Source organism: Sturnira hondurensis, unplaced genomic scaffold, assembly GCF_014824575.4.
Source record: "Sturnira hondurensis isolate 20B ecotype Veracruz unplaced genomic scaffold, ASM1482457v3 Scaffold0004068, whole genome shotgun sequence".
In the NCBI taxonomy this organism is placed as follows: domain Eukaryota; kingdom Metazoa; phylum Chordata; class Mammalia; order Chiroptera; family Phyllostomidae; genus Sturnira; species Sturnira hondurensis.
In genome coordinates, this window is record NW_028076699.1 from 1,116,264 (window position 1) to 1,137,546 (window position 21,283).

Consider the following 21,283-nt stretch of genomic DNA (forward strand, 5'->3'; position numbering starts at 1 on the left):
TGACACACCGGAAGTCACAAAAATACACATAGAATTATGTCATCTAGTTAAAAACACCCCCCCCAACACACCCATATCTTTGGTTGTTTGAGAGACAGTCTCAGTGATGAGATGATTTTTAAGTCCCTTCAGTCCTGAAATTCTATAATCATAAGAAACCAGTTACAGTTCATTTTAAGAGTATACTGCTTTGAACCATACAAGAAAACTGTAAAACTTAATGGAGAGACATAAAAGAAGACCTGGATAAATGGAGACACGTGTCAGTTCCCTGGATCAATAGATTCAATATTGCAAAGTTATAAATTTCCTCAGAATTCATCTAAGGTTTAAGAACAAGAACAAAACAAAAAAATCAAAATCCAAATACATTTTTGGTGGGGAGGACTTAAAAATATTTCTAAAGTGCTTCTCGAAGGCGAAATGTGTAAGAAGAACTAGAAAATATTTGAAAATAAGATCAATACCATAAAGTTAGAATAATTTGAATCATGTACTAGTGCCCGGACAGACAAAGGAATGAAAGAGAAAGTCCAGAAACAGATGCGGGTATTCAAGAGAATTTATACGTAACAAAAGTTACACTTCTAGTGGGTCAGGGAAGTGTGGGTCATTCAACACACTGCTGGGACAGCAGTGACCTTGGTTCCCCCGCCTCCCCACCATGGGAAGGGCACATGCATGCGTGTTTTGTGTAAGTTCCATTGGCCTAATCATTCAGAACATATTTCAAGAGAACAGGCTGACAGTGACCAGAGGGGAGAGGGGAGGGAATTTCAGGGGAAATAAGGGAGGGATTTAGAGGAACCTATATAAACGATACATGGACAACAACTGAGAAGGGTGGAAATGGGAGGGAGGGGGAGGATGGGGGGTGGAATGGGATGGGAGTAATAGACAGAAAACTGTACTTGAAAAATAATTAAATAAAAAAATTGAGAAAAAAAAAGAAAGAACATATTTCAGAACAGGTTATATTTTTCTGTCCTACCTTACACTTAAATAAATTCCAGGGAGATTAAAGATTTAAGAAAGGACAAAGTAATTGACTACTAGAAGAAAAATTGCTAAATATATAATCTTGGGATTGAGACTGAATATAAATATGATGTCAAAGGTGGAAACCACAACAAAAAGTTGTATAGATTTGTCTTTATAAAAATTTTTTAAATCATGCATACATGTGTACATGAATTAACAAAGTTAAAAGATAAACATGCAATTATTGAATATATAACATACTTTTACAGATCAATATAATAAAAATAAATATTTTATAGAAAAAATGGGTTAAAGGCATGAACAGGCAATTTGCTAAAGAAGAAGTGTAACATAAGCATAAAAAAGTGTTTACATCATTAGGAATTAAAGGCATGTACATTAAAGTGACAGTAAGAAACATGTCATCCAGCTAAAGTTTTCAATATTTGCAATAATTTTAATCTTGCCTTTCAAGAGGGCTACATATCAGAGGGTTAACAGTGGTTATCAGTTGGCAGTGGCATTAACGGTAGTTTTTCTCTCTCTCTCTCTTTTAATCCTCAACTGAGGATACGTTTAATAATTTTAGAAAGAGAGGAAGGGGAGAGATAGAGAAAGAGAGAGAGAGAGAAACATCGATATAAATGAGAAACACTGATTGGTTGTCTCCCATACATGCCCTGGTCAGAGATTGAACCTACAATCGACACAGGTCCTGACCAGGACTTTTTTGGTGTATGGGACAAAATGAGCCACTGGGCCAGGGCGGTTTTCTCTTCTTCTTCTTCTTTTTTTTTTTGCTTCTCTTTGGTATTAATATTTTACTTGTGCAATGAAGAAATGCACTGAATCTTAGATAAGTGATCAATTGGACTCTTTGGAGAGCTCGTTCATATCTGCTGAGGGAGCAAGACTGCGTCTAAGCTGTGGCCTTTCCCTGGGGCCCCGCCTGGAGCTAGATGAGCCATACTGAATCTTCCTGGTCACCTACAATTGACCCAGGAACTGCATCTGGGTGGCTGCTGTTTAGACAAAAAGAATAAGGTGGAGGCAGGGGAAAGAGTCAGCAAGCTCCTGGTGGTGACCTACAAAAATCCAGGTGGTGACTTATAAAAATTGTATGATGGATCTTGGTGTGACCAATCTCTTCAAGAAAAAAAAAAATTTAAATGGCATGTCTGTTCATGTTCTGTGGGAAGAAGGGCTGGGATGACAGAACAAGAAATAAAGGAAGTCAAGCATGTGGAGGAAGCAAATGCAGAAAGTGCACGTGAAAACGCGGCAATTTTCTTTGTTGGGGTGATTTCAGATTCAGGACCAGTTATTTCCAACATTTGGACCAGTCATGCCTGGTATATTTTCAAAAAAAAAAAAAAAGGGCACTTCAGTCACAGTACCACCCACCCGTGGCAGCCTGCCAAGTATGTGACCCACCCTCCAATCCTGTGGCCTTCTCACCTGGCTGTCGGCCTGAATCGAGATCAGCAGAGAGTCACTTGGGCTGTTGAGCCCCCGTCTACGCCTGGTTCTAAAACTGGTCATGCCTCGTAATTCTTCAGAATTCATCCCGCCTTTAATTCAGTATTCAGGCTCTAGAACGTCTTCATGGAGGTGGTGTGGATAAAGTGTTTCCGTATCAAAGCAGCTTCCACTTCTGGGGAAAATGGAGTTGCCCCAGGTTGGGTTGCCTGGAAACAGCCTCAGAGGTAAGTCTGTGCTGGAAGGTTGTTGAAGTGGGGAGCCTGGTCCTCTGAGACGACTCTGACCTCTGACGGGAGTAAAGGGAAGAGGGCTGGGCGCTGGCAGAAGCGGGGCTTCTCAGCCAATCCATGCGCAGTTCCGGAGCTGGGATTTCCCTGTACCTCCCCCGCAGGTTAACTGGTCATTGGATGCATGCTGTCCCTGGGGAGAAGGCCTATTTTTGGATGAGGCAGGTGTCTTTAGCCAATTTGCTAAAGAAGTGTAACAAATAAGCATTAAAAAGTGTTTACATCATTAGGAATTAAAGGAATGTACATTAACGTGACAGTAAGAAACATGTCTTCAGGGAAGAAAGCAGCTGAATGACCCTTGGGTGACTGTAGAAGGAGGGAAGTGGGTTTGCTGAAATGATTTATTGTGTGGAGCCAGGAGACCAGACGCAGGGTTATGTTCCACGGGAGGATGAAAGGAAAGACCATATAGAGGCAACGATGAGAGGAGTACCTGCATCACTAAGAAGTTCAGGGGCGGCTATCCGTTGCAGGCCAGGCAAGATGGTAAGGGAAGCAGTCACAGGATGGGCTTGATAATATTCCGGAGTCATAGAAGTGATAGAAGCCAGGTGGTGGCTATCACTACAGAAGTCCGGAGGCTATCATCATTACTGTAACAGCTGGAAAGGTCAAAAGGTCAGGGCAGCCTAGGGGGCTTGATCTTCAGGGAGTTGTGAAGGTGTTTAATAGTACAAGGTGTCCCTAGGGGAGAAATAGATGGGTAGGCAACAGGGTGCTGTTAACATCTACAACCAGAAGAAGGCAAGCATGCAGGGGTGGGCGTCTGAGGGTGGTTGCCTCAATAAAAATTCACACTCCTTGCTCAGTTCTCAGATCTGAGTCAATTTCAGACCCAGACCACAGACAGCCCACCGACTTAGCAGGTGGCTGGGGTGGTTCCTACGAAGAAGGACACAGGGACGGTGAAACAAGTATTTATCGTAATGATTATTCTGTGACCTATGGTCACTTTCTCAGCTATGCATTAGGGAAATAAAAATACACAGACATCGCATAGGATCTGAAAAGATCTTCTTACCCAGAAACCCAAAGTATTACTATGCACCCTCTGTAAGAGTTGGGGCTTATGGAAATCAAGTAATATAGACCCATCCAGTGGTCATTTTCCCAGGCCCCAGTCTTCATATTAGGTCTTTGGCCTTCAGTCCTCATAGTGGGGGAGACCAGGTGAAATCCTCTGAAACTGTCCCTTTCCACTAACTCAAGACAATAAATGAAAACCAGTGTTTCATCTGCATGAATGAGGGTGATAATGGTGAAGGTTTATGTCACCACTAAAGACCTAAAGGATGCAGGAGTGGTCATCCTGTCATATCTCCATTTAATTTTCCATTCTGGCCCCTTCAGAAATCGGGGGAATGTTCGATAATCTACTGTAGACCAGAACTAACCATGTAGCAGCTTTGCTCACAGCCAATGTGCCAGCTCTCTGATCTGTCATAATACAGTCCACAAGGATCTGTATCACCTGGACATCCTACAGGGCAGTACACCCATCTGTTACATTGATGTCATTATGCTAATCAGGTAGGATTGATTAGCAGGAGGTATCTAGTACACAGGAAACCTTGGTAAGACACATGTACTTCAGAGGGTGGGTGATAAAATCATGAAGATTTAGGGACCTGTCACTTCAGTTTTTAGGGAACTAGTTAGCCCTCAGGGATATGCCAGGATAATTCCTTCAAAGTAAAAGGCAAACTGTAAAACATGGATAAGCAAAAGAAAAAAATTACTAATAAACCCTTTAAAAGTGATACCTAAAATTGTTCATAGTGTTTATATTCTTTCAGACGTATTTTCAGCCTTGGTTGGTGTGACTCAGTGGATTCAGTGCTGGCTTGGGAAACAAAGGTCACCAGTTTGCTTCCCAGTCAGGGCACAAGCCTGGGTTGCAGGCCAGGTCCTCAGTAGAGGGTACATGAGGGGCAACCACACATTGATGTTTCTTTCCCCATTTCTCCCTCCCTCCCCCCTCTCTAAAGATAAATAAAATAAAAATCTTTAAAAACCCCAAACATTCTTACATTTAAAAAGATGTTTTTTCATTGTTTATAGGATGTAAGTACAACTAATGTGGAATCATATCACTATCTTACATCTTTATTTACTGTTTACTAGCTTATCATCTGTCCTCACTGTGATATAAGCTCCATGAAAGTTGGGTCTTTGTCTTGTTCACTGCTGTATCATTCCTGGCACCTCCAATTCACTTGATGTTCCATAAGTACTTTTTGGCTGAATGAATGAAGTATACTATGCACCTTGCTTTTTAGCCCAGTATTCTCAACAAACTTTCAGAGGCTTCAGGTTACACTTACCTGTTCTCAAAATGTGCCTCTCCAGAAGTCATGTGAAAGCAGAGTTCTCACACTGCCCACACGATTATCAGTACACCTTCAGAAGCAAGAAACCGTAGTCTTTTGGAAGCCAAGCCTTTTCCCTTCCTGTTAGCACCCCTTAGAATCTCTTACAGCGGGAACAAGCTTGCCTGGATCGTTCTTTATACCACCCAGCCCAGCTAAGTCAGGTTCCAAGGACTCCGTAACCGTAACCGAAGCTGTTCCCATGCAAACAGTCCAGCCCACTGCCACGTTCATCTTCCGGCCACACGGTGGCGATAGAGCGGCACAGTCCACACTGGCGCTCCGGACCCGCAAGTAGGACGACGACTCAGAGCGAGGGCGTCGACTGCCCGGAGTGGGCGGAGCAAAAGGCGCCCCGGCTGCAACAGAGGGCAGGAAGTGAGGAGGCGGGGCTTTTGGGCTAGGGTGTGCGCTTGCGCAAGGGTCAAGTCGGAGGGGTCCTTCTCACTTTCGCAGCTGCTGGGGTCTGTCCTGGTGGGGTTGCTTTTGCTCCACTTCGGAGTTGGCCGGGCCTAGGGGTGGGAAGTTCGAGGGTTGCTGGGGAGAGAAGCGGGGACCCGTGAGGACCCGGAAGGGTTGCGATGGTGAGGGCTGGGTTGGGGGGCGGGGAGGAACGAAGGGGCGCACGCGGGGAAACTGGGAGAGCCGCGCGTTTGGAGTCGAGGGAGAGGGGTGAGAAGAGGATTATCAGGGAAGAAAGCGTCATTTTTACCCCTCCTTCCTCAATTGGTGGAAAATGCAGGAACTCCTGGGTGCTGTCGTGGCGCCGTGGAGTTGCAAATTGACCAGTGGTTGTGTCTTCCGGGAAGACATCCTCCCTCGCCCCTCAGCCTTTCCTTCTCCTTAGCGGCTCCTGTTTAAAAGTGGTGTTTCTTATTAACGCAGTGTTGTGTGCCTAACACCGACACCTTCCTCCGTGGAAAATCGCTTTTAGGCCGCTGCGGGCACCCCTTTCTCTTTTACCTCTTCACCACCAAAGTTTTTCTGCCTACGCCTGTCAATGAAAACCAGAAAATGTACTGTGTAAACCGTTCTAAAGCTTGTCTACGACATAACTTTTGTTTACTATTTAAATAATATTACTTGCCTATGTAAAGTGGAGCAACAGTCTTACTGTGCCATGCTGTCCTCAGTGGGGTTTTAGTCCAAGGAGATGGAAAGATCTCATTTGGAATTCGGGGATTGATCAACTACAGTGATTCTGACCAGGGCCACGTAAACCTTTCTTAAAAGGGTTTGGGTTCAGATCTGCCATTCCCAACCGTGGTGCAGGGGGTGCGTTCTGACCTTTGGACGCTAAAAAACCAAGCCTGTTGCCGTCCAATTAATTTTTTTAAAGCCTTCCATCATGTGTGTACTTTGCTTGAATGATTATTTTAAAGTACATGCCCTATTTTTGCCAATCTGACAGCTGTTTCCATAGAAACTAGAGAAGAAATAGTCATTTTCAGCAGAGTTGTTAAAACTGTCTTCCAGGCTTCAGCTGTGAGTGCCAGTGAGCGCTATACTTGCTCATTCTGAGATGGTACTTAATTAAGGATCAGAAATGTTCTTAGAAGCTAACAATCCAAATTGTTTAATTTTCTCACATCATTAATTTAGGAATCCAAGAAGTCTGCCAGCTATGTTTGTTGACCTTCTTCAGTTCTTTGAAGTGGGTGTGTCAGCCCCGACTTGCTTATTCTGTGCAGTCTAGTGATGGGTTCTTTGGAAGTGTATGAATGGAGTTCTTTCTTGTTCTTTACCTTTCCTTAAGGATAAACCAAGGATTGTGAACTACCAGGCACTATTTCTGTTCTAAGTGACACTCGATTGTCAGTGATGTAAATAACTTTTTTGCTTGTATATGTATAATGTTATGCCTTCTGAGTCAGTAGACTGCTTTTTAAAAATTTCACATAAATTGTGAGAGAGGAGCAGGAGTTTGCTTGGCATATGAGCAGAGCTAGGTGTGCGTAGCCATAGAGAGGAGAGCTTTTCTGGGAAGAGTGAGTCAGTGGGCCTGGACCTCAGGAACGGATGAAGGAGGGATGGGGAAGGTGCCAGGTGAAATGGTGGGAGGCCACATTGAAGGAGTTTATTGAAGCCAGTGGGGACCAAACGAAATTACAAAAATGGTTGCCTTTATATTGGTTTGGAGGCTTACAAAAATAATAATAGCTGCTGTAAATATTTAAACACAGAAAAATACCTGATAACTACCATCCTGTCACCCAAAATAATCCCTGTGAGTAGTTTGGTGTACATTCCTTTAGTTTATTTCAATGGGAGGGGAGGATAGGTCTGGTCCCACGTACTCCATGTTGATCCTGATCAGAAGTGCCGGGTTATATCTGGAAGGAATAACTTTTTATTTAAAAAATACATTTTTGTAAGTTTGGGTTAGAAGTGTTATGTGCTTCTTTCCTCTCTGCCAACCCTTGCTGCCAATTGATAAAATTTTACTACTGTTTTTATGTAATCAATTTCTTACTCCCCAAATAATTTGGTGTTAAAATAAAAATGGACTTCCCTCAACTAAAAGTAAAAAATGAAAAGAAGAAAAATTTTAAGTTTTTAAAGTATGTTTTGAAGAATAAGAAAAAAAGTATTTGTATTGCCCAAAGGCATCGCTGTAAGAGTGAGAAACCCCAGGGTACTTAGTGTGAGTTGTGTTAAAGGGAGGAACAGCTGATACACCTAGTTTGAAAGTGTTATGTTTCCAGTTTGGTAAATGAGTATTTTCCACAGATATTTATAGTTTATTTTTTGTGTCCTAGATAACCAAGCAAAAGAAAGATGAACTTCATCCATGGATTGCAGTATGCTACTAGAAACTGTGTCTTTTCTCGGTTTAATTTACTGACTAACTGGAGAAAATGTAATGCACTAGCTGTAACCTCACGGGACTGTCATCAAGCACAAATTAACCAGATAGTAAATAAGTATCAGGGCCTCAGAGTCGATCAGTGTGATGGATTGACTTCTCTGCCTGGAAACTTTCATTTCTATAGGACTTTTCATAACAAAAGAACAGGATACCCCTCGAGGGTCAAAAGTAAGGACATTTCGTTGATTGCCCGAAAAGGTACTGCATGGAGTGACTCCTTTTCAAGACAGAAACTGATAGAAGAAGTTGCAGTAGTTCCTGCTCTTCCAGTGTTGCATCCTGTGAACTGTTTTCCCACCAGAGACATCAGGAGTTTCCACACTTCTCCACGCTTTCGCGCTGCTCCCGTCCCTCTCTTGTTGGTAATTCTTAAACCTGTGCAGAAACTACTTGCAATCATTGTTGGCAGGTAAAATGCTTTTGTAAAGAGTAAACTTTTGTATTAAAGGATATTTGTGAAATTACACTTTGAAAGAAAATTTGGTAGATTTCCCTCCTGCACTTAGCTCAAAACTAAGTTCTGAACAATTCTACGCAGTTTTATTATGTAGGTTTTAATGATCGTGAAATAATTTGCTGTTTTTTCAAAAAATTATTATACATTTTGTAGACCCTGTTTAAAAGATTGATCCTTCATATATGATTGCATAAATAATCAGGAATGTTGATTATAACTCATGGATAAGAACAGTACTTTACAAACATTCCTTTTTTAGTGTATGGAATTTGAGGCAACAGATTATGGAACTAAAGAATTGTGCTTATTTGAGAATGGGCTCTTGGGCAGGGAAGTCAGGGGGTGGAGGGATTGAGCGAAAGGGAAGAAGGACTCAGACAACAGTAGTATTGCTTGGGGGTAGGGGATATATAGAGGGACTAAATGGTAATGGAAAAATGCAATAAAAATGGGCTCTTACATCCGAAACTAATACAAAATAATACTGAATTTAAACTAATTGAAAAATAAAATTTGAAGTTCTTTTAAAAAATATCAAATAATAAAATGAAGGAGTTAACCTTAAAAAAATGGGCTCACTCCCAGCCAAGTTAACTCTTAAAGCATTAACATTTATTTATTTATTTTTCTATTCTATTTTCAACAAGTCTTTATTATCTGCTCTTGATAGTCCTTTTTAATAATTAACATTTTTACAACTAAATAGTACTTTATATTTGTTTTATTTCCCCTTCTCCATAATTAATCCTGTTTTATTTGCTTCATGGAAGACTGATGAAAGGTAAAGTTAAGCATCATCTCCCCGTAAAGCTTTCTTACATTTGATAACAGTGAAATCCTGTCTAGCCTTCTTCTTTACTCCCATACCAACCCAATTTTATTTTTATCATAATTGAGAACTACACTCTGTAAGTTACTGAGTTTTTTATGATTTGGCATTGGCATGCAGAAACTATACAACTGGATTAGTTCTTGATTTAAGTGATGACTGTCGAAGAAAACCAGAGCTAGACAATAATTACAGCAGTGAAAACAGCTTTTATTCGGTATTGTAGTAGGAGAAAAGAGACCTCAGCATAGAACTGGAGCCAATTTTGAATACGGCATGGGTAAGCAGGAATTTGTAGCCAAGGCGCCAGGTGGGGGTCAGTGGATGGAAAATTAGAGGAAGAATCAGGAGTGAGGTGGGATTCTGCCTAAACAGACCTAATGAGATTCTTGCTGAAGGCAGGTGAGGGGGATCAGGTGTCACCTAGGGGCTGGTGAAGGATGAGGATCCAAGTTAGAAATCAAGGGTGATCAGGTGTGGAGGACGGGGGATTCTGGCTAAACTGACTTAGCAAACATTGGACAATGCAGAGTCTGCAAGTCAAGACCTAGTTGAAAAAGAGTTCAGGAGACCCTGAGGAGAGTGTGCTGGGGGAAAGAATCTTTGTCACAAATCAGTTCAGGTTCTTGGGCAAGTAGCTCTCCACCCCCCCTTTTTACTGAATTTATTGGGAGTAACACTGGTTAACCAAGTCATACAGGTTTCAGGTGCACGATTCTGCAACACATCTGCACACTGTAGTGTGTGTTCGCTACCCCAAGTCAAGTCTCCGTCCATCACCATTCATCCCCCATACCCTCTTCTGTCTTCCTCTACTCTTCACCCCCTGGCAATTACCACACTGTTCTCTGAATTCATGAGGTTTTTCTCTTTTTTTTTCTCAGTCCTTGCATTCCCCCAACCTCCCATCCCTCCCGACAGCTTCAATCTGCTGTCTTCCCAAAACACTAATTCGAAAGAATACAGGCACCCCTATGTCCATTGCAGAGTTATTTGCAATCTGCAAGAGCTAGAAGCAGCCCAGATGTCCATCAGTAGATGAGTGGATAAAAAAGCTGTGGTACATTTACACAGTGGAACGCTACTAGGCCATAAAATGGAAGGAGATCTTACCCTTTGTGACAGCGTGAATAGATCTGGAGAGTATTATGCTAAGTGAAATAAGCCAGAGAAATGCAAGTACATATGATTTCACTCATATGTGGAATCTAATGACTGAAATAGTGACGGAGTCCTAGCGAGCAGGCTGACGCCTGAGGGTAGGGGCTGGATGGGAGGGGTTGGGGGGATTGAGCAAAAAAGAAACTCAAAAATCCAACAGCTCTTTTATCATCCTTTTAAATTATTTATTTTTAATTTTTTAAAAATTGTTACTATTGTCAGTCACCTAAAATATTCTTTTGGAATACACTTTTATAAATTTCAGTAGTAATAAATCATAGGACATTTTAAATAAGAAGTAAGTTCATAGATTGGTTTAATCTTCAGAGACATTTTAGGTGTGGCAACAAAATTAAGAAAAAGAAGTTATTTATATTTTGTAAAATAAATTTTGCCTGGAGAATGATGTATGTGTTTCAGATTGTTTGCTGTGATTTTACAGATGAACTCATAAGGGAAGATTTTCGTCCCAGTCTTGAAAACATTGCTTGTTGTCAGAATGTCTGTGGATCCTGATAAGCAGCAGAGTGTTGTTGCTTGGTAGAAACGGGAACTCCTGAGATCACATCTGCGAAATCTCTCATTTTCTTTGCTTATGCTCTCTCTATATTTGCTTACTATCTCCTTTGTCATGTTGTACAGGGCATGGAGTTTCTATTACAGAACAATACTTATTCCTAAAGTCAGTGCTGAGGTAGTTTCCCTTGTACCTTGCTGGAGCACTGGCAGATTATGCTGGAAGTCTGATGAACAGTGGGGAGAATGGAGGCTAAAGGGGTAGATTTATTGTATCATAACTCCTAAGATGTTTATTTGGGCAATTCATTGCCTCTAAAGTGGTTAAGTACTCAGACTCTGGAATTACATTGCCTTCATTACTTTCTTCTCCTCTTATTTATTTTGTTATTTACTTATTTATTTTATCCTCACCTGAGGTCATGTTTATCAATTTTAGAGAGAGGGATAGGGAGGGAGAGAGAGAAACACAAATGTGCGAGAGAAACATCAATTGCTTGCCTCTTGCATACTACCTGACTGGGGACTGAACCTACAAACTAGGCATGTGCGCTGACTGGGAATGGAACCCGCCAACTTTGGGTTTGCAGGACCACCCACCAACCAACTGAGCCAACTGGCCAGCGTGTTTGGTTTTCCTCTTATTACCTCTACGACCTTGGACAAATTGCTTAACTTTTCTGTGTCTCCATTTTCCCTTTTTTAACAGGGTTATTATGAAAATTAAATGAAATTAAATATGTGTAATGACTAGAAGGGTACTTTGCATGTGGCAGTCGGTAAATGTTAACCAGTGGTAGCTGCAGTAAAATAGTTCCTCATTCAGTGTTTACCTTTAAGGTAACTGAAGAAAATTAAAACGAATGTTAGACTTTTTAACTATACCTCTGTATATTTGATTTTTCATCATTTCGCTAAGAATTTTATAGATTTTTAAAGAAGCCATCTATACAGACAAATATAAATTCGAGTATTTGAAGACATAAAATTCTAGCGTAAGTATTTAGTTTTGATGATATGTGCTGATGCTACTATGAGAACTTTAAATTTTTCTTTTTGTTCTAGGGGCATAAGGAAATGGTGGCACGCACTTCCTCCTAACAAGAAGGAGCTGTTTAAAGAAAGTGTAAGGAAGAATAAATGGAAGTTATTCCTGGGTTTGAGTAGTTTTGGATTGCTCTTCGTAGTCTTTTACTTTACTCACCTGGAAGTGAGTCCACTCACAGGAAGGACCAAGCTACTACTGTTGCGGAAAGAACATTTCAGTCTTTTATCAGAACTGGAATGTCAAGCAGTAAGTACTAAGAATTGTCTTTAATTAGGTTGCTTAAGTTAATATTTAAAACAGGTTAATATTTTTTCCCTAAGTTTTTTTTATTTGTTTCTCTCCCTTTTATTCCCCTCTGCCCTGCACCCATCCTCCCACCGGCATTCCCCCATCTTAGTTCATGTCCATGTGTTGTACATATAAGTTCTTTGGCTTTTCCATTTCCTACGCTATTCTTAATCTTCCCCTGGTTATTTTGTACCTACCATTTATGCTTCTTACTCCCTGCACTTTTTAGCTTGGCCTTATATGGGAAGCACTTATCTGCCCTTCCATTCTCAATGATAGCTTTGCTGGCTAGAGTAATCTTGGACGTAGGTCCTTGCCTTTGATGACTTCGAATACTTCTTTCAAGCTCCTTCTTGCCTGAAAGGTTTCTTTTGAGAAATCAGCTGATAGTCCTATGGGAACTCCTTTGTAGGTAACTGTCTCCTTTTCTCTTGCTGCTTTTAAGATTCTTATCTTTAATCTTGGGTAGCTTAATTATTGATGTGCCTTGGTGGGTACTTCCTTGGGTCCAACTTCTTTGGGACTCTGAGCTTCCTGGACTTCCTGGAAGTCTATTTCCTTTGTCAGGCTGGGGAAGCTCCCCATTATGTTTTCAATTTCTTGCTCTTTCTCTTCTCCTTCTGGCACCCCTATGATTCTGATGTTGGAATGTTTAAAATTGTCCCAAAGGTTCCTAAGCCTTTCTTTATTTTTTGAATTCTTGTTTCTTCATTCTGCTTTGGTTGAATGTTTATTTCTTCTTTCTGTACCACACTGTTGGTTTGAGTCCTGGTTTCCTTCCCTTCCCTGCTGGTTCCCCGTATATTTTTCTTTCTTTTGCTTTTCATAGCCTTCACTTTTTCTTCTATTTTGCAACCAAACTCAGTAATTTCTGTGAGCATCCTAATTACCAGTGTTTTGAACTATGCATCTGATAGGTTGCTGTTTCTTCATCACTTAGTTTCTGGAGTTTTTATCTGTTCTTTCATTTGGGCCATATTTTTCTGTCTCTGTGCACCAAGAAAGTTTCTTAAATATGAAAAATATACTACTTTTTATTTTAGTCTTTGACAGGAAATTAGCATTCCTCCCCCCAAAGGCTCTGACCTTTCATGGTAAGTATTCCTACTGACTATAGTTCTTTCCCTCATTCACCCAGCTTACTCCTTTTTGTCACATGTCAACTTAAAAGCCACTTTTTCAGGAAATCCCTTGATTATCCAAATTGGGTTTGGCAGGGTAGTTACATTGGGCTCAGGGTGGGTATCCTTCATAACAACTGAATTATGAATCAGCTCCTTTGCAATTGTGCCCAGTGCTTGGCTGTATATTGGGCTTATTTCTTCCACTTTATTTTCTCTTTATGTATTGTACTTTTCCTTTAAAGCACTTACCACATGGGTAACATTTTTTTGCCAATCTGTCTCCTTTGCTAGATTATGTTCCATCGGGGCAGGAGACCCTGTCTGTTTTGTTTGTGATTTTATATTGAGTACAGTACACAAACTAGTGCTTAAACTAGTACTTAAACTACAGGTCTTCAGGTTTATAGTCTGAAGTTTTGGACTTTGAAAGTAAAGTGGGATAAGAGTGGGGTTTTTTTGTAATGTCAATTTTGGCAATTTATTATATTTCTTGAATGCAAAATAAAGTTGGAATTTAGAAGCCTTAACTCCTTAGACAATATAACTCAGGTAGTTAATCATTTGGTAGCACTAGTGTGCTCCTTGAGAACAGATCATTTTTTTAATTGTATTTTATTGATTATGTTATTACAGTTATCCTGATTTCCCCCCTTTGCCCCCTGCCCTCCCCACCCCCATAGGCAGTCCCTCTACCATTGTCCACGTCCCTGTATCATGTGTGTGAGTTCTTTAGCTACAACCTTTCTGATACTGTATTTTGCATCCATGACTATTCTGTAACTACCTATTTGTTCTTCTTAATCCTCTTACCTTACCCTTTCTCCCATAAACCCCCTCCCATCTATCTTTAACTGTTGGCATTTTAATTACGGTGTGTCTTGGAGTGGGCCTCTTTGCGTCCATCTTGTTTGGGACTCAATGCTTCCTGGACTTGCATGTCCATTTCTTTCCCAAATTAGGGAAATTTTCTTTCATTATTTTTTCCAAACAGATTTCCAATTTTTTGCTCTATCTCTTCTCCTTCTGGCACCCCTATGAAGCGAATGTTGGACTACTTGAAGTTGTCCCACAGGCTGTTTATCCTCAGTTTTTTGGATTCTCTTTTCTTGTTGTTCTGATTGGTTGTTTTTTGCTTCATTATGTTCCAAATCATTGATTTGATTCTCATCTTCATCCACTCTACTGTTGTTTCCCTCTAAATTTTCTTTATTTCAAGTAGTGTATTTTTCATTTCTGATTGGATCTTTTTAATGCTGTTGATGTCTTTACTTAGAGTTCCTTGAGCATCCTTATAACCAGTGTTTTGAACTTTGCATCTTGTAGATTGCTTATCTCCATTTCATTTCGCTCTTTTTCTGGAGTTTTGATCTGTTCTTTTATTCGGGTCATGTTTCTTTGCCTCCTCATTTTGGCAGCCTCCCTATATTTGTTTCTGTGTATTAGGTAGAGCTGCTTTGACTCTGTGTCTTGGTAGTGTGGCCTAATGTAGTAGGTGTCCTATAGGGTCCAGATGCACAGCCTCCCCTATTACCCAAGTTGAGTAGTGGAAGTGCGCCCTTAGTGTGGGCTGAATACACCCTCCTCTTGTAGTTGAGCCTTGGTTGCTGTTGGCAGGTCAATGGGAGGGATTTACCCAGACCAGTCAGCTGCAAGGGTTGGCTATGACCACTGACCACCAATCTTCACCTTCCATGGAGGATCAGCTGTGCAGGGGTGTAGGGGCCCAGTTTGTTTTAGTCTGGCAAATGTGACTCAGCTCTACAGAAAACCTACAGAAGCGAAGTGGTGGGCAAGATCCAGACCTTCAAACCAAGTTTCTCCATGGGAATCAGGCCTAGAAAATGCATACAGACTGTTATAGCTTGCTCTTGCTAAAACTCCACCACCCTGGTCTAAAACAACAAATGTGTATGGTCTATCTTCGAGGTAATATCCAAAGTCTGTGTGAATTTCCCCAAGGACAGAGCTAATCAGCTCATTGCCATTCTTCTCTGCATATTATTTTCATTTCCTTGATTGTACCTAAAATGTAGACAATAATGTTCTATGTAATAGATAATAAATTTTTCTCTGGTGTAAGACTTGAGGAAAACAATAAAAGCCTGTCTAGGCACGGGTCAAAGCGCTCTCCTCTTAAGGGAGTGGCTGAGGCGTCCATAGGCACTCTCCCCCTGAGAGAGTAGCCAAGCCATTCCCTTTTTCTCCACAGGATTGTTGTTGCCTGTGCATTTGTTCTCGTTGTCAGCCACAACAGGTGGACTGTGCTGGCCAGAGTCCACCACACAGGCAGGGCAATGGTGCTCTAACATGGTCTGTAGCTGTCCACTGGGTGGGCTGGCCCTGGGGTTTCCTAGATGGTGCAGGCCAAGGTCAGCCTCCACCTGTGTTTTGCCCATGGCCATCCTGCATGAGCTACAAAGCAATCTGAGATGCCTGCTACTTGTACAGGGCTTAGAGATTCCTAAACAAAGCCAAGCTGTGAATCTAGGCTGCTAGTTCCAGGCCTGGGGTGCATGGAGGCCAGCTGCTGCTTGTTTGAGAAGATTTTGGAAGTTGTAAAGCCTGAGCCAAGACCAGCCATTCATATGGAAAAGCAGCTTGGGTGGGCCTGTAAGTTGGGTGGGGCAGAGTCTCTGGGGATCTCCGGGGGAGAGCCAACAGGGTTAGCCAAGTAGATGGAATTTTAGATACAAAACCAGTCTGCCAGCTCTGTGGAGGAGGGCCCAGAAAAGGCACAATGGCCTCTGCTTACCTTGATGCCAGACACCTCAGCCTCCCCCTGCATACCACTGGTGCCCCTCAAACTGCCACCCTAGCACTGGAACCCAGGGGAGTGAGTCTGAGTAGGTGAGTCCATGTGTGGGTTCTTTTAGAGGAACTACTTAAAGATCCATCAGTTTCTTCCACCAGCTCAATTCCTGTTGACTTTTGCAATCAGAAGTTGTGGGGACTTATCTTCTTGGCACTGGAACCCTGGGCTGAGGGGCCTGGTGTGGGGCTGGGACTCCCTACTCCCAAAATATCTCTCCCGAATTCTTATCCAGTACACATGGATATAGGACCAGCCCATTCTGCATCTGCACCCCTTCTGCCTGCCTGTCTGGATGGATGTAGTTTTTTTAATTCCGTAGTTGTCAGACTTCTTTCAACTCGATTTCTGTTGGTTCTGAGTAATGGTTGTTCTGGATCATAATTGTAATTTTGTTGTGGTTGTGAGAAGAGTCGAGCCATATCTGCCTATGCTGCCATCTTGACCAGAAGTCCCAGATCATTTTTCTGCCTTCAGTGAGTTGCACATACATAGTATGTGATCACTCAGTGTCTTTTGAAGTCTCATAGCCTCACTTGATAGCTTTGTCAAGGTTAGATCTTTGTATCTTTGGTTGCAGTTGAGTTTCTGAGTTTGTCAGTGGAAAGTTACCATGAAAAAAAGAAATAATAGTTTTTTTCACTAGAACGTCTATTATAACATCCTTTCTACTTATACAGAGATTTGTGATGTTTCTTATAATATTGTCTAATCAGAGGCAAATTTGAGGAAAGTGTTCTGGAAAGATTGAGATGAGCCAACTTCTATGATTCACATCACTAAGAACCTTTAAAAAATGACATATGTACATACATATATTCTCTTTTATTTCTTATTTTTAAACTACAAATGTTAATACCTGCTTGATATGAAAATCCAAACACATGTTCTTAACAGTGCTACTATAAAGTACTATAATTATACTAGTAGTTTCCCCTTATTTGTGCTTTCACTTTCTATGGTTTATTACCCATGATAACTGTGGTCCAAAAATATTAAATGGAAAATTCCAGAGAGAAACGCTTCGTAAGTTTTAAATTACCATATTTTGCTGTGTGTACTTGTGCTCCCATGTATAATGCACACTAACATTTTTGGCCCAAACTTTCAGGGAAAAAAGCTTCTGTTTTAATTTTTAATTTGATTATTTATTTATTTATATTTAGATGCTTGTTTTTGTATTATAAAGGGATTTTAGCTTTTGTTTTTGAACATATCATGGTATAAGAAATTTTATGTAACAAATAATTACAAAACACAAGAACAGATACAAGGTGTTTCAGTTACTACCCATGTATAATGCTTATCCTTATTTTTCCCTTGAAAATTTGGGCAAAAAAGTACACATTGTACACTGCAAAATACGGTACATGCCATTTTGAATCCCTCACTTCGTGTCATTATGTAGGCATTGTATCATCTCACATTATAAGAAGAAGGATATTAGGAAGAAGTACAATATGCTATTTTGAGAGAGACCACATTCATGTAACTTTTATTGCTATTACAGTATTTGTTATACTTGTTTTATTATTAATTATTGTTAATAATCTCTTAATTGTGTCTAATTTATAAAATCAGCTTTATTACTGGTACATATTTGTAGGAAAAAAACATAGTATGTATAGGGTTTGGTCTGCTGTTTCAGGCATCCACTGAGGGTGTTGGTACATAAAGCTAACAGATAAGGGTGGGCTATTGTACATAGACTCTTGCTTGTTTTATTTATATCAGGAGGGTTAATGTAATAATGTTTTTTTTTTCATTTTTTTCAGACAGGTTACACTGGTGACTTAATGTTTTTTAAAAACGCTAATTGGTATAAAGACTTACAAATTCATAGTCTACAAAATCCCCCATTTTTAATCATTTCAGGGAAGAAGCTTACAAACTTGTTGGTTCATGTGCCAAAGAACTGATATATTGAATGGAAATTAAAGTAGTATTTTCAGAACATCCTGTTTTCAGTACACTTGAAAGGGTCTTTCATGAATATTGTTTTAGAGAAGTTTTCTTTATGTGGTGGCTAGTCTTCATCAGCATAATATGGAGAAAATGATATGCCTCATGGTTCTGAAATTTCAGTAATTTCCTTTCACTCTGTGTGAATAAAACACTTAAAAGTAATGAAATGTGTATTATTTTCTTGTAGAAGTTTAACTTTCTTATTAAAGTATAGGGTGTTTTTCTGTTCAGTGGGTTATGAAAGTAATTTTTATATTTTACTTATATGAATATTTATGCTCTCTAGGCAATGTTTTATTTTTCTAAAATGCTTAAGAAAATAGAAATAATAAACATTTTATTTACTTATATGCTAGTAGCAAAGATAAATACAATTTTTAATGAATAAAATTTTTATTTGAACTAATTTATATGAAAAATCTTAGTTATTATAATTAATTTGTGAGAAACCTCATTGCCTTTGCATGAATAATGCAAATTTGAGAAATTTCAGTGTTTAATATATGCAAGTATTTAGATAACTAAAAACTAAAATGTTCAACAGTAAGTAATCATATAACTCTCATGAAGTGATATAAACATTTTGTAGAACTGAAGCTATTTTAAAATGAAGACTAATCCTGGCCAGTGTGGCTAAGTTGGTTGGAGCATTGCCCCATAAACCGGAAAGCTGCAGGTTCAATTCCTGGTTAGGGTACATGTCTAGGTTGTGGGTTCAGTCCGTGGTTGGGGGCATGTAGGAGAGGCAACCAGTTGATGTTTCTCTCTCATGTCAATGTTTCTTTCCCTCTCCCCCTCTCTCTAAAATCAGTCAGTATTTTCTGAGGTGAGGATAAAAATAAATGAATAAATAAATAAAGAGTGACTTTCTTTTTAATCTTTCAGTGGATGGAAGAATACAAAAATGATATGCTAACTGAGAATGATGCCCAGTACCTGACCATTAAAGAAGTGTTTTATCATTTAATTGAATGCAATAAAGATATTCCAGGGATCTCTGAGGTCAATTGGATTATTCATGTGGTTGATTCCCCCGATGTAAATGCCTTTGTGCTTCCAGTAAGTAAATGTTCTCAAACCTAATTTTTAATTGTTAAATTTAACATTCTTGTGTCTTACCATGTTCTGGTTGCTTACATTATTTTCTTTATGGAGCAGAATGGACACGTGTTTGTCTTCACGGGGCTTATCAATGTGTCGGATGTTCATCAGCTGTCCTTCATCTTGGGCCACGAAATCGCCCATGCGGTGCTTGAGCACGCTGTGAGTACCCGAAGCGAACATTCAGTTGGGGAAATGTTGCAGTTGGCAAGTAGAATTTCTGAAAGAGCTGAATCTTTTCAGTGTTCTTTTTTTGGATGGAATTTTAATTTTCAGTAATTGTCTTCTTCTGTTACCTGAAAAAAATATGATTGGCTACGTTTGGGAGTTTTTATGGTTTTTAGTATTTGATAATGAATAATTAGTGTTTCTCTTAAATACCATTTTTATCACCTGTCTCTTTTGCTAGGAAGTGATTATTCTTAACCTCTAATTATTTCAAATTAGATTTAAAATTTTTTATAATTATTAACAGACTTGTTATCTAGTCAGAAAAATAATTGTAGGAAAGTGATATTACTGTTTAAATGGATAAGTCAGTTTTCTTGGTTTTTTATTCATTCTCTGAGGATAGCTTGGAGCATCTTTGAAAATGTCTAGAATGATATGCCATATATAATTAATGCAGAGCAATAATAATGATACCTTGCTATTGTACAGTTCATTGAGCTTTTCAGTATGTACCTCCTCATTCATAATTGTAATAGTGTCCTCATGAGATATGTATTTAATATCTCTATATTGTGTATGAGGAAACCAGTGTTTAAAAAGGCTCCAAGTAACATGACTAACGTGACTAAGTGGTGGAATTGGGACTTTAACCCATCTCTACTTTTTGCAAGTCCAGCATTGCTTCCTTTTGTCACAGTTACATGTTTGTTGGAGCACTTTCTTAAAGACCATAGAATTCAGGTGGCTTTATACTTCTGTGAGAGCACATCTGTTTGTCTTGGTATGAGTCCATAAATGTGATATATCTGTTCACACATATTTTATTTTTACTCTTTAAAAAACATGCATGGTGCCCTGGCCGGCATGGCTCAGTTGGTTGGAGCATTGTGCCGCAAACCAGAGGGTCCTGAGTTCGATTGCTGGTCAGTGCACAAGCCTGGGTTGCAAGTTCGGTTCCAGGTTTGGTTCCTGGTCAGGCATGTATGGGAGGCAACCAGTCGATGTCTCTCTCTCTCTCCCTCCCTTCCCCTCTCTCTAAAATCAGTAAACATGTCCTCTGGTATGGATTTAAAAAAAATAACATGCATGAGTCTTTTTTATCCATTCATTTATTGATGTGCAGCACAGAGAATATGGTCAATAATACCATAATAACTTTTCATGGTGACAGGTGGTTATACTAAGTATGGTGATCACATAGTAAAGTATATAAATGTTGAATCGCTTTTGTGCATCTGAAACTAATATAATATTGTATGCCAACTAAACTTTAATAAAAAATTTAAAATATATGCATGACTCTTGTCCACATAATTAGAGACAGGTATATTTTCTTTAATTGGAAATATGAAGGTAAATAGTGAAAGGATTGTGAAATGCTATATAGGAAATGCAAATAATATTAACTTTAAATGGAAATGAAAATGTTACTAATTCCTCTAAAAGTCATCTCAAATTCTGTCTATTCCTTAGAGTATTAATAAGATGAGGTGGGCCAAAGTTGTGCTTTTCTGAAGCACAAATAGTAGAAATCTTTATTTCCTCTGAGTTGAAGGAAAAATTTTAAAATATTTTCTTTAAACAAATATATTCAAGAATAAATCTGAGCAGTAGAAATAGATTTTATCTTTCAAGAAATGGCTTCAGAACTGCAAAATCAATCAGTTTTGGCTATTTTTAGCATTTAAAGGGTTTTCATATTTAACACATTTGTTTTTCTGTCATCTTGTTTAATGCTGCATTCACTGTATTATTATCTCTGTCAGTGCAAGGACAATAATTAAATGCGACATAAAAAGTAAATAGTAGCCTTAAAAATAGAA

At 39.5% G+C, this 21,283-nt stretch overlaps 1 protein-coding gene across 7 annotated transcripts in view; it reads left to right on the forward strand.

The window, feature by feature from the left end:
• Window positions 1-5,515: 5,515 nt before the first annotated feature.
• Window positions 5,516-21,283, forward strand: part of OMA1 (OMA1 zinc metallopeptidase) — a 56,883-nt gene continuing 41,115 nt past the window's right edge. For 2 of the 7 annotated variants that reach the window (XM_037043150.1, XM_037043156.1), the window contains exons 1-5: window positions 5,526-5,586; window positions 7,882-8,400; window positions 12,020-12,248; window positions 19,074-19,247; window positions 19,347-19,451. In XM_037043150.1, the coding sequence (XP_036899045.1) occupies window positions 7,901-8,400; window positions 12,020-12,248; window positions 19,074-19,247; window positions 19,347-19,451 (1,008 nt within the window). In that variant the 5' untranslated portion in view covers window positions 5,526-5,586; window positions 7,882-7,900. The other 5 variants (XM_037043151.1, XM_037043155.1, XM_037043154.1 and 2 more) reach the window with 5 other exon arrangements.